Genomic DNA, 12,930 nt, shown 5'->3' with positions numbered 1-12,930 from the left:
TACTAGGCATCGAACTACTACTCATATATTTACCGGTCCACCTCCCTCCGAAGCCGTCCAGCGGCCGTCGAGGGACCAGGCTCCGGCCATCCGCTCACAGCGTCGTCGACTTCCTCCAGGAAACTCGTGCTGTTGTGGATGGTCGTACCTCCGAGGACTACTCGCACCCCTGGCGAGCTGGCGTTGACCTGGGCTACCATCTTGGCCTCCTCATACGTCGCTCCGCCAACCATGAATATAATGATGTCCTGGGGCTTGTCGCGGATGTGGCCTCCGCCCTCGAGGAAAGGATACTGCAGCTCTTTCAATCGACCCTTGATGAGATTCTGTAGCGTCGCCTCCAGTCGGGGGGAGTGTTGCGTGTAGACATTCTCGACTCCCTTGAGTCCCTTAAAACGATCCCGAGCCCCGGAAAAGAAAGAAGTCGATTCAAATAGATCCGAGAAGCCGCCGGCGACCGGAGGTGCTTGTAGGGAGTGATGATAAGCAAGCAGTTTCGGGATTATGTTCACCTTGTAGGAGGGTACGTTGCCCGCCGTGATCATCAAGTCAAGCAGGATGGGGAGGGCGTTGTTCGGTTGTTTCTCATATCGGATGGCGTACAGAGCCACCAAGCGCAATTTGTTCTCGGCGGGTACGTTAGGAAGTTGTATAATCCTTTGTAGGTTCTGCGAGGGTGAGTCAAGCTATCTGAACATAAAAAGGCATCCAACTTACCTTCAGATCATTGGCGTGGTTCTCATTGCAAGCCAGGCTCTGCTCCAACTCGCTTGCATCCAGCAGATCATCCTCGCCGACTCGCCGACTGAGCTCCCCAACAAGAGTGACGTGCTTGCTCACATTGCCCGAGAGCTTGCGGAATTCAGGATAATCCTCCACAAAGCGCTTCATATCCGCAATCGACTCGATGTTCATAGTGTTCTGGGTCTTCACCTGGTACTGTTCGACATACTCTTTGATGTTTTGGCCCAGATCGCCAAAGTTCTGATACATGTTCTTCTTGAAAAACGGGTCCTGATCTTGCGAAAGAACAATTTCCCGCAGCTCGGGCCGGATTTCTGGCACGTCTCGCAAGTCCACCCGCCCGTTGTGAATACCCATTAATTCATGGACCATGGCCTGGTACGTCCACTGGGTAAGCAACGGGGTGATAGGATCATCCCGACGGTCGAGAATTAGCAAAATCGGCGGCGTATCGGTCTTGCGAAAGTTGAATAGTTGTTCTTCTTGGGTCAATTGATAGCGGACCTCGGTCGCTAATTTCTTGGCTAGAAGACTGTTTTTCTCGAAGCGAATCAGCGGATTCTTCTTGAGAGATAACAGCATAGCAATCACCCCCTCTGTGGCTCGTTGCAGTGCATCCGCATTCCACAGATCTGGCGAGTGGCTCCATAGTCGCTGCTGCGGGAAACCTAGGTTGAGAGAACACAGGTCCGGATTAATGACGAGGAAATCGGCGAAATGCTCTTGAACAACGCGAACAACCTCGTGGCTGTCTGCTTCCGCCAGTCGTTCCAGCGAGGATTTGCGGATGATGTTACTAAGGTAGATGTAGTATTCGCCGTACTTTGGCTCGCGCAGTTCATCGATGAGGAATTGGATGGAGGTCGGAGAGGGCCGTACAAAGCAGAGACATCGTAAATGTCGCATTCGCTCTCGCGCTGCGTTGTCCAGGCGATCGATTAAGTACACGTCATGGTTTAGGAGGGCAGATTGGGTGATGGCTGTCGATACAATCGGTACCTTTTCAAAGCGCATGTTAGCCAATTGGGATCATCCCGCTAAAATTTTAGAAGCGCGGTCTCCCACTGTCTCACTGTCCAGAAGCAAGATCTTCATCTTGGTCGACGATGCTGTACCCGACGAGGAGGGATCCCCCGCGGTGACCATCTTGGAGATGTACCCCGAAACCGCCGCGACGACGTCCATTGTGCAGGTTGAACAGCGCCGACAGGGCGCGGGGATAGACGGGCACGAGTTGACGAGAAGGAGCGCGAGTAAATAAAAAGGGGGGGTAAGATTAAGGGGAGCAGTGGAGGAAGGGTGGGCGGAAATGGAGAGTGATGGAGGGCGGCGAGGAACAAGAAGCGGGAACGCCAAGCACGATGACATGTGATGCTTGCAACTTGTTGAGAAATCGCAGATCGCCGCCTTTTTCTCTTCGTCTTGTCTTTCAACCCTCGTCCTCATGTCTCTCGTGACGAGACTCTACATCCCAACTCCTTGACCTCTTTCTTAATTGTCTGTCCTTGCTTTTCTCCTTTTGCTCTCTTTCAACGCCCCGCCCCCGGCTGCACGCCCAGCATGCTGCCATACATCAACCTCCGTGAGTCCCTACAAGCTTCTACAAGCTTCTGAATAGCAATCTCTCGCCCATCACCCAATTTCACTGACACGAAAGTTGAACTGTATAGTCTTTGAATATCCTGCGGCCCTCACTGGAGCTTCCGTGGATGAGTGTATGCTCCCACCAAATTTCTCTCGCAATGACCTCAGACTAATGATTTCATTCTGGCAATAGTGAAGCTCATCGCCTCCTTCCTGCTCTCTTACCCATTGGCAGGACTGCTGAAGAGGATTCCCGACTCCCAGCCCTGGCAGAAAAATGCATTCACTATCGCGGTGTCGTTGTTCTATCTGGTGGGCTTATTTGACCTCTGGGATGGTCTCCGGACGCTATCGTACAGCGCGGCCGGTGTATATGCCATTACCTACTACATTGACGGGTCGCTGATGCCCTGGATCGGTTTCATCTTCTTGATGGGTCATATGTCCATTAGCCACATCTACCGACAAATTCTGGACGACGGACAGGTGGTTGACATCACGGGTGCTCAGATGGTACTCGTCATGAAGCTTACCTCGTTTTGCTGGAACGTTCATGATGGTCGGTTACCTCAGGACCAACTTTCAGATCCCCAGAAGTACGCCGCCATTACGAAGTTCCCGAGTATTTTGGACTACCTTGGATACGTCTTGTTCTTCCCCTCCCTCTTCGGAGGCCCCTCGTTCGAGTATGTCGACTATCGCCGGTGGATTGACACTACTTTGTTCGATGTGCCGCCCGGAACAGACCCATCCAAGGTGCCTCCGACTCGAAAGAAGCGCAAGATTCCGCGCAGTGGCACTCCTGCGACGAAGAAAGCTCTGATGGGAATAGGGTGGATCTTGGCTTTCCTGCAGCTGGGCTCCGTGTATAACCAGGAAGTGGTTCTTGGGCGGCAGTTCTTAGAATACAACTTTATCCGGAGGGTCTGGATTTTGCACATGCTGGGTTTTACGGCCCGACTCAAGTACTACGGAGTGTGGTCCCTAACGGAGGGAGCCTGCATCCTGTCGGGGATGGGATACAACGGCTTTGACCCAAAGACAGGCAAGGTTTTCTGGAATCGTTTAGAGAACATTGATCCATGGGCCCTTGAAACCGCCCAAAACTCGCATGGCTATCTGGGGAGCTGGAACAAGAACACCAACCACTGGCTTCGAAACTATGTCTATCTGCGAGTGACGCCGAAGGGTAAAAAGCCAGGCTTCCGTGCTAGCCTGGCCACCTTCGCGACCAGCGCCTTCTGGCATGGGTTCTATCCCGGGTACTACCTTACCTTTGTTCTGGGATCATTCATACAAACTGGAGCCAAGAGTATGTCACCTTCCCCTTTCCCTTTACAGACCTCCCCACTGACCTTCTGCAAGACTTCCGCCGCTATGTTCGACCTTTCTTTCTCTCTCCAGATGGTCAAAAGCCAGGCCCTTATAAGCGGTACTATGATATTCTGAGCTGGCTGGTGACGCAGGTCACGCTTTCGTTCACCGTGATGCCCTTTATCTTCCTCTCCTTCAAGACCTCTATCGATGTCTGGCGGAGTGTGTATTTCTACGGAATCCTAAGCAACGCCGCATCGTTGGCATTCTTCGCTAGCCCCGCCAAGGGCTATCTCATCCGAAAGCTGAAAGTCCGTAATAAGCCTCAGATGACGCGCACTTCCAGCACAGAAAGCATGCATCAGCCTACCCTGGGACTCCCAAGCGATGCGATACAAGAATTCGACGATGCTGTCCAAGAGATTCGGTCTGAGATCGAGGCCAGGCGGCGGCGTGGAAGTACCGTCAACATGCCCATTGGCGAAGAGTTGAAGGCTGCAGTGGAAAGTAAGATTGGTCGAAAGTTTTAATAAAGGGGTTGGGAACGCCTGAACAAGAATAGATGGAAGAATGAGGGAGACAGCTGGACCTGGTGTTCATCGGCTAGTGTTTTTACTGGCATTATGGATGTTTGTCAGCGTAAAACTTCCCAATATTGTTCAGAAACCTTGAGGGTCCCGAAGAGAAGGCGAGTTCTGTCAAGTCACTTCCCTTGAAACACTCGATATATATAGCTGCCCAATAATTGTCAGCAGAGAAACAAGTTTCGCAAACCGAAGTCAAAAGCAAACATATGTATTTTGTATATATAGTGTTTCTGGTACAAGATGGTCCAGATAATGGTTTGATAGATACAACAAGGAAAGGAAAATGACAAAAAAGGAAATAAAAAAATAATAATAATGGCATATATCCATGAAGTGTCGTAGACTTTGATCGTTCAATTGTTCCCCCAAGGATTCGGAATAATCCACATTGGAAATAATCGCGATCAATGAGTGAGATCAATTGTAACCAAAGTCAAGAACAAAAGAAATAATGAAAAAAAAAAAAGCATTATACACATTATGTCGTATCGTCGTGTCGAGTGGTTCTCAAATAATATAACAAGTGGACAAAGAAGTGAAAAGGGGGGGAATAGTAAATCAAGGTATCAAGAGGCGCAGCACGAAAGATAGGGTATAGGCGAAGCGAGCAGAAAAAGAAGACAAAACAGGAGTTGCCTGCAGGGGGTTGGCTTAAAAAACGCTACAGTCTGATTGACTGACGAGTATTTAATTTCAAAAGCCCACTTTTGTGCCGACAACAGCCAGTACAACCTGCAAGGGGTCAGTCAGCTCCAGATACTAGGTTTTAGACTAGGACAAAGGGTGAATACTCACGATGACGATGATGATCACCAGGCCCACGGGATTCATCCATCGGTTTAGGTTCCTCCACCATCGCGCATTTTCATGTCGTCTGCGCTCAATGTCAAGAAGTCGCATCCGAAGGGCTACTTCGAGCTCCGGTTCACCTTGTTCATCCTCTACCATCTCCGGTTTGGGCGGCAAAGGGAGAAAAGCTGCGATAAGCCAAGCTAGAAATCAAGTCAGTCATGAGACATCTTAAGATTACCATTATTTTAAACGGCATACCAAACGGGAAAACGAATCCCACACAGAAGGACCAAACTTGAATGTTCCTTCGCCCAAATAGCGGTTCTGTCCTGGAATCCAGAGAGGGAGCGCCCCAGGCACTACCTCGTTGACGAACTGCGCGTCGATCAGGAAACAGGTGAGGAGACCAGCTATGCCGTAATTGCTGCCGAGAGCTCCCGGGCCGCTCATCCTCTGGGTTCCGGAGCCAGTGACTCCTAGGATCACGCGGGTCTGGTCCCCACTGTACGCTTTGGCGAGTCTCGTTGGTGCGAGTTCTTTGCCGATTGACAGCGGCAGACATTCGCTCAAACGTGGTAAGCTTAGATCGTGCAGAGGATGGACGAGCGCCGTCCGCTAGGGACAGAGAGGAGTTGACGTTCTGGCCGCCATCATGACCATAGTACATCCGGGCCCATGTGGGGAGGAGATTGAAAGACGTAGGCGGTCGCGTAGTGCTCCGAAAGCTACTTTGCCTTGATTCCGAGGAAAGACTGGGGTGGAATCGTGAGTGCTTGGCGCGGGCCGGAAGGTTGGTGACGTTGTCCATATGTTCGTCATTGTCCACATCGTTTACGAGCCATAGCGAAGATGACGTGGGTTTTTGGCGTACAACGGCTGCTGAAGGTCTGGATGGCTCCTGTGCAACTTCCAGTTCGTCGGCTGGTGTAGGCGACCTCGAGTCATACTCAGCGGACCACCGGGACGTAACGGTTGAGAGGTGGGATTTGAAGTGGCCTGATGAATGATCTGCCGTAGTAGGTTCTTGCTGGTTCTGATCTGACAAGTCGGAAATGTTGGTCACATCGACCCTCGAGCTTGAAGACGAGGGCTCGCGAATGGTGGGATACTGGACAAAGACCCCACTGTCCACAATCCCTTGGATTTCGGAGGGCGGGTCACTTCGAGACGAAGTAGCGGATCGAGAATGACTTCTCTCGCGAAGTCGGGCTGAGGATGAACGCACGGACGGCACATACGGATGAGCCGGGTTGGATCGGAAGGAATGAGATCGCGAGCTTGACTGCTCCGAAGAAGAGTGCGCCCACGGGGCGGCCCCCGCATATCGAATCACGGTTCCCAACGAGTTGAGTGAAGATAGCGAGTTGGAGCGCGAGCCAGAGTCGGGATTCGAGGAAGCACCGAGAGGAACGAAGTTTAGACTCGAGCTATCAAGCGCAACGAAGTTGGGGCTGGACGGCGGTCCGATGGGAACAACGTTCGGACTGGAGTTACTCGAAGTTGCATTTTCTGGTTGGGATGTCTGTCGGGACGAGAGATCGGAAGCAACAGTTTTAATGGTCGGGACTGCGGCAGGTATCGTGATCGGCTCCTCGTCTGAGTACGCGGCGACGGATCCCTCATCGAATCGGCGATCGATCGATTTGTGCTGTTCCGGAAGATTCGGCTCCGGGAAAGACGATTTACTAGAGCTGGGATCATCTTCCCATACCTGTGACGGGGTGTTCGCGGCGTCAAAGGTTGACGACAAGTCCCATGGATCACCGATAGATTGATCAATCAGACTGCTGTCACCAACATGGCTAATATCTGTGGACAGGGTGCCGGTAGATTCGTGGGGTGCCTCGTCAAGATGGAATCTAGAATCCGGAATGAATTCATGTCCCTTCCCTGGTCGTGGCAATAGAATGTGCTCCGGTTTGGTCGGATACGGTGTGGCGGTATAGATATCGTCTTCGTCCGATGTATTTGGGCCAGAAACAACGCGCAGAGACTCGGGTGGTGACGTCTCATTCGTCTGAGAAGGCGTTCGCTCATGAAGAGCCCTCCGCCCGGGAGACGAGCTGGCTGAAGGTTCGAATGAGCGCATGATGTTCAAATGAAAACTAGTTCATGGTAAATCAACCCGGCGACAAAGAATATTAGGCAAGGTGGGGATTGAAATGGCCTCGACAGAGGTTGTTTGGGGGTTAAAAAAGAAAGAGAAAAAAATAAATTGGCCCGAGATTAGGTAGAATCGAAATTAGAAGTGATAAACGATCAACGATCAATGGCGGCCTGGGCCAGAGTAGTGGGGAAAGAGAGAAAGAAGGGAAGAATCGAAATAAAAACAGAGAACCGTAAGAAGTATAGTCTATGAAGAAAACGATCAACAACTTTTGTTGTGGTTGTTTTGTTGTTGTGGTCTATAATTCTTGTGATGCAATAAGGAATGCCTCGACACAAACGACGTCAAATGAGCGACAACAACGGTAAATGAGCGTGGATCCGACGGCAGGACAATCGTGAATATTATCTGGGTCAACGAGTCATGCCAACCGACGAAGCAGAACTAGAAAGAGCGATAAGGAAGAAAGAGCGTCAAGCCCGAGATCAAAAAATAGCACCAAAAACACGTTTCTAAAAGAGCGACAAAAGGCAGAACGACTGGAAGCGCAGAATCCAAAATCTGAAACGAACCAGCGTGCAAGCCGGGCCTCGCCGTAATATTTAAGGATATTTAAGCGGCACCGGCATTCCGTTGCTTAGCGGCGGTGTGCGCTGTTGGCCTGGGCTCTGGGGCAGGAACTAAATCCATCCAGGGGGCATGCAGCCTGCACGCTCTAGACTGGTAGAGGGCTATTTGAAACCGGTCGATTGGCGGAGGATGAAAGGGGGGAAGATTATCCTGCAGTTCGTCGCTTATTTCGGGAAGATTTGCCTTCGCTTTTCAGGTGCGAGATAGAGTGAATGGCTACTAAGCCTGCGAGGAGTCTGAAAACCGAAAGTCCCTCGCCATTTTTTATGATCCTGATTAAGGTATGATCTCCAACCTCTAATGACACCGATAGGGATTGCCATCGTCATCAGGGCGAATCGTTCGGTATTATACTCCGCATCGGAGCAACAGACGAAAAAAGCTCATCTCGCTGGATCCGATTCCCCTCCATTTGTGGAGGGTATTGTGATCAAGCGAACATTGGCCAGGGGTTCGATGATCTAGGAAGACTAGAATACACCCCTCCAGGCTACTCCGGAGGTCGTACGGGGTGCTCCGTAATGCTGAGGGAAACTGAGAAACTCAACTCTTCAAGTCCATGATGACCTCCAATGTTCGACCGGCGGTTAAATTGAGCGATTCATAACGAGCGAGGATGCAAGGTCCCTCCCAGGTGCATATGTGATGCGCGTCCGTACTCGGAGCACATGCTCCCTGCAGGCCTGCACGTACTCCGGTGTTGTACGGGAGAAGTACTTTTGTATGTACTCCGTACTGTGTTGGATATTATTCCCATCTAATATCACATTATTGAATTTTTCTGAGGCCTGCCCACTCGTTGGTATCCACGAGGACGCCGGTCGGATTTGTGACCGGCCTCAACGGTGGAGTTCGAGACCTCGAGGGCCGAGGGGAAGACGGAGGAACCTGGCCATGAACCAGAGATCGATCCACTTAGGCATTGTGGCTTGGGAGGGTAAAAGTAGGTCGAGGTTCCAGGACATTTCATTGGCTTTTCCCTCCTTTGCTCCATACACAGCCCAGTAATAACTGGGCAGAAATTCGGGTGACAACTCGAGTTGACCCGTTCAGGATCACCCAATGCTGCCAAGCGCCAACTCAGCAGAAGTGGAGTCTGTCAACTTCCTTTCAAGTGTTTAACGCTCAACTTACCATTGATGCTTGATCCTTGGGATGTACTCCGTAATCTGAAGGGAAAAGGTTATGTGTGCTGCATGTGCATGGTATTATGATCATAAGTGTTTAATCACCTGAGAGGAATATAGAGAGAGACTATTGGGCCAAGTAAAGGCTCCATAGATAAAGGATTTCTAATAATTATGTGTGTACTCCGGTGTAAGATAGCGATTTACTGTACTCCGTGGTACCTGTACATACTAAAGTAGTACGTATGTGCGGAGTGAACTAAGGAAGAACGAGAATGGTGTATGTGATAGATAGACTGGATGGACAGGAGACTGCGGGTCGATGAAAAGGAAGGAACGGAAGGGAAGGAAAGGGAAGGGAAGGAGTCTCGTGACCCATGACTAAGGATTTCCCTTTCAGGTCGTCGCGTCCTTGGTTTTTCATGCCTGTGGGATCAGGCAGCAGCTGCGGTCCGGACTAAACCCTTTTCCTCGTTTTTCTTTGTCGTTGTCTTCATCAATCCAAGAAGATCGTCGTTGGGTTCGCTTTCAACCCTTTCGATGCTTCTCCCTCTTTAGTCCCCGACGACGACCACGAGGCTGGGTCTCATACATCTTTGCATCCCGCGATTCCCTCTCTTCGTTTATCGTACCTGCCCAAAATTCAACAAAAAAAGGGGAAACTATCATTAACCAAACTGCTGTCCATATCATGGCGCCCGTTAATATCATGGCGCGTCTCAAGTCTTTGTACTCGAAACATTACGGTAGGTCTGGAAGCTCGGAAATTATTGTTTGAATCTAACTGTTGGGCTTCAGACGAGCCGGTCATTTCGGTCCAGGCGGCCGCTTGTTTTTCGGTAGGTTTTATTTCCTCTAGCCCTAGCGTGAAGGCATCTATATAAAAATAGTGTCATCGAACTTCCGTCCAGGGGAAATAAAAGGGGTTTCCCTTTCTCGGACCTTTCTTTCGTTCTCCTTTTGTGGATAACAGAGGAGAAAATCGTCATTATCGCTCCTGTCTAATAGCAAAACCCACTAACCAAAGTTTTCTAGATCCTTCTAACCCTGATCTATGTGGTCCCGTTCTATGTTTCTACCACTACTCGGCCATCTCCTACCCTTAGCCGAGATGCCCCATCGGTTATCCGGGCTAGAATCCGGGCTGTGACTTCTTCCTGCGTCATCAGCACCTTGGCCGTTTTCTGGTTGATTATCGCTAAAGACAATGCCCCTGTTTCGGAGGCTCTCAGACTTCTAGGATGGTGGCCCGTCGGCCTCCTGGAAATCGCTCGTTCCCTGGCACTGACGGCCATCCTCTTTACCGGGCCCCTATTCGAACGGGGGATCGCCGAAGGTGAATGGAGGGACTGGATCAGGGGCCGTAGGGTTTCCGAAACACTTCGAGGCTGGATTGGGTGGAGAAACTACGTCGCTGTAAGCTGGTTCCATGGCCCCGGAATCGGTTCTCTTTCCACTAATGGCGAGATCCAGGGTCCGATCACCGAGGAGATCATGTTCCGTTCGGCCATCGTGCCTCTCCATGTACTTGCTAGAGTGTCCCCGGGTCACATCGTTTTCATGGCTCCCCTCTACTTCGGGATTGCCCATGTACATCATTTCTACGAGTTTCGCCTGACTCACCCTGACACCTCGATCATCGCGGCGATGTTTCGGTCTATCTTCCAATTCAGCTACACCACCATCTTTGGTTGGTATGCCACCTTCATTTACCTGCGAACTGGGTCTCTCCCAGCTGCTATTCTCGCCCACACCTTCTGCAACTGGTGTGGCCTTCCACGTTTATGGGGCAGAGTTGAGGCCGTGTTGCCCATCGATCCGCCTCTAGTCAAAGGTAAAGAAAACCCGGACCGGCATATATTATATGAATATACCCAGCTTGGTGTTGGATGGAGCGTCGCGTACTATGCTCTTCTGGTAGGAGGTGCCGTTGGATTCTATTGGGCGCTGTGGCCCTTAACCATCTCAAATAATGCTCTGGTTTCTTTCACCCCTAGGTGATTCATCAGCCAGGCAGAACGAAAATATATTCCTACGCGATAACCCTCTCATCTTGCTGAATATATACGGCATACTATTCAATCTCCTCGGCAATATCGGCGCGCCTTGTTAATTTGTGAATTGGGGAAACGGACAGGCAGAGACGTTGATTGTTGGCTTTGATGCGGAGAAAGTAATGATAATGAGATATAATATGTACAAATTTATCTGACTAATATAAGAAATAATTGACCATCGTCAACATGTTGCACCTGAACAGCTAACTGCATTGGCCAACTTGGAACCAACTTAATTATCTATACTCTGTGCAGAAGGTAAAATGTAAACATCCTACCCAAAATGCGCTGGGCGACCAAACCACCAAACTCCGTTATCTCCGACGCCGCCTCGGAGACTCGGACTTCCTTCCTCGCCTACATATCGATAACTACATGCGCGTGCTTCTAGAAGTCGACCCCGTTGTTTCCATTGAGGATTCTACTAACGAACGAATCCACTTTCTACTTTTCTTAGAGACTGAAAAAGCGCGGAGTTTTGTGACTCATGATGGTGCGCTCGATACACTGCTGTTTGCCCAAACTCGGGCGCAGCAGAACATCGCTAACATTCCGCTTTCTCTCAACCACCGCATACCAGTCAGCGCCGCGACGAATCCCTCTGGATATACCTCCTCCGTTTCCCGTGACAAAATCTTGCCCCGAATCGACATGCGCATGTCCTCCGACGCCGTCGATGCCCGAAGGGCTACCGATTGACCATAATCAGCCATTGAATGGAACAATGGCGGCCTACGCACAACAGATCCTAATCTGTACCGGTCAAAGAGATTGGACAAGTCGCATTGAAGATGATGGGAAGAATCAAGGCTGGGGAGAACTTGCGAGGGGTCTGAAACGTCTGATGGGCCGTGGAGGGCGTTATGCCGACGTGAGTAGCCCGCATGCAAACGTTGACGCAAGACTGACGGTTTCAAGCCATTTAACAACATCTTGGTTAGCAATTCGTCCTTTCCTGCAGCTTCAGCATCGGATGGTACTTTGTCCTCTGCGTCAGCCTTTCTGTTCCCTTCTTTCAAGTATTTCCCATCCATTCCCGTCAACGTGGCGGAACCGCCCGATGCAGAGACCGACCTTTCGACCTTTGTTCGGGCCTTCCTCCTTCCTCAAAAACTCAGTGCGATGGCGGACTCTCTTCCGGAATCCCGGCGGGCGAAGTTAACTCGCAAGCCTGAATTAGCATCGGAGTTCTCGGGTGCTGTCGAACTTCAGAAATCCCCCGTGGTCTTGATTTGCGGCCACGGCGGCCGTGATATGCGATGTGGCATCATGGCGCCAATCCTTCAAGAAGAGTTCCGCCGAGTCTTGCTGGCCAAAGGGTTCACGTCGGTAACTAGTGACAGCCACGTAATCGACAGCCCCCAGCACGCCCACATTGGACTTATCAGCCATATCGGCGGGCACAAATACGCTGGAAATGTGATTGTGTATATTCCGCCTGGAATGTTGCTCGAAGGTTCTTCGATGCCGCACCCGCTGGCGGGTATGGGCATCTGGTATGGGCGTATCGAACCCAAGCATGCGCAGGGGGTGGTGGAAGAGACCATCTTAGGTGGCAAGGTGGTGGGAGACCATTTCCGTGGTGGAATTGATCGAAATGGGAGTATTTTGAGACTATAGAAAGGACTGATGGGATTTGGTAGATAGATTTTCTCACTTAGAGAACCTGTGTACTATACATTTTCCTGGTATATCATCATGAATCACTGGCCATACCAGGCGCGGAATTCTCGGAGAATAGATTGTGATATATATATTTTCAGTCCTCATATACTAATAGATGAATCACTAAACATGAGAAGTCTTTGCACCTACAAAAAGGCCTTGTTTCCCGACAGCACCACTTGCTCAATAACAAGCAATTACCAAGCTTTCTGAAGTGTCTCTCCACCTGCCAGGTTCATATCGTGTAGCTATTATTTCGTACTTCGATGCCGATGGACTGGTCAAAGTGCGCTAATCCGCATTGGGACTAAAGGCCGTATGAC

The 12,930-nt window shown here is 50.5% G+C and overlaps 5 protein-coding genes across 5 annotated transcripts; 3 read left to right on the top strand and 2 right to left on the bottom strand.

The window, feature by feature from the left end:
- Positions 1–29: 29 nt before the first annotated feature.
- VPS45 (Sec1 family protein) lies at positions 30–1,929 on the bottom strand (the record flags this gene model as incomplete). Its single annotated transcript, XM_046090645.1, has 3 exons — positions 30–668; positions 718–1,743; positions 1,810–1,929. 3 exons carry the CDS (start codon positions 1,927–1,929, stop codon positions 30–32), a joined length of 1,785 nt encoding a protein of 594 aa, XP_045946620.1.
- A 375-nt stretch (positions 1,930–2,304) lies between these two features.
- ale1 (lysophospholipid acyltransferase) lies at positions 2,305–4,172 on the top strand (the record flags this gene model as incomplete). The annotated part of the gene is made up of 4 exons (XM_046090644.1): positions 2,305–2,326; positions 2,415–2,459; positions 2,522–3,640; positions 3,694–4,172. 4 exons carry the CDS (start codon positions 2,305–2,307, stop codon positions 4,170–4,172), a joined length of 1,665 nt encoding a protein of 554 aa, XP_045946619.1.
- Positions 4,173–4,922: 750 nt separating this feature from the next.
- Positions 4,923–7,110, bottom strand: LDX57_008922 (putative serine-rich protein; the record flags this gene model as incomplete). The annotated part of the gene is made up of 3 exons (XM_046090643.1): positions 4,923–4,961; positions 5,025–5,221; positions 5,280–7,110. 3 exons carry the CDS (start codon positions 7,108–7,110, stop codon positions 4,923–4,925), a joined length of 2,067 nt encoding a protein of 688 aa, XP_045946618.1.
- A 1,583-nt stretch (positions 7,111–8,693) lies between these two features.
- RCE1 (CAAX prenyl protease RCE1) lies at positions 8,694–11,317 on the top strand. The gene is made up of 4 exons (XM_046090642.1): positions 8,694–9,631; positions 9,684–9,724; positions 9,921–10,301; positions 10,359–11,317. The coding sequence occupies exons 1-4, from the start codon at positions 9,577–9,579 to the stop codon at positions 10,884–10,886; spliced, it is 1,005 nt and encodes a 334-aa protein (XP_045946617.1). The 5' UTR covers positions 8,694–9,576; the 3' UTR covers positions 10,887–11,317.
- On the top strand, positions 11,318–12,822 carry LDX57_008920 (sucrase/ferredoxin-like domain-containing protein). The gene is made up of 2 exons (XM_046090641.1): positions 11,318–11,813; positions 11,861–12,822. Exons 1-2 carry the CDS (start codon positions 11,430–11,432, stop codon positions 12,560–12,562), a joined length of 1,086 nt encoding a protein of 361 aa, XP_045946616.1. The 5' UTR covers positions 11,318–11,429; the 3' UTR covers positions 12,563–12,822.
- Positions 12,823–12,930: the final 108 nt, after the last annotated feature.

This window comes from Aspergillus melleus, assembly GCF_016097325.1.
Source record: "Aspergillus melleus strain CBS 546.65 chromosome Unknown contig5, whole genome shotgun sequence".
In the NCBI taxonomy this organism is placed as follows: domain Eukaryota; kingdom Fungi; phylum Ascomycota; class Eurotiomycetes; order Eurotiales; family Aspergillaceae; genus Aspergillus; species Aspergillus melleus.
Note: the sequence above shows the minus strand (reverse complement) of the source record. Positions and strands in the feature narration are given on the sequence as shown.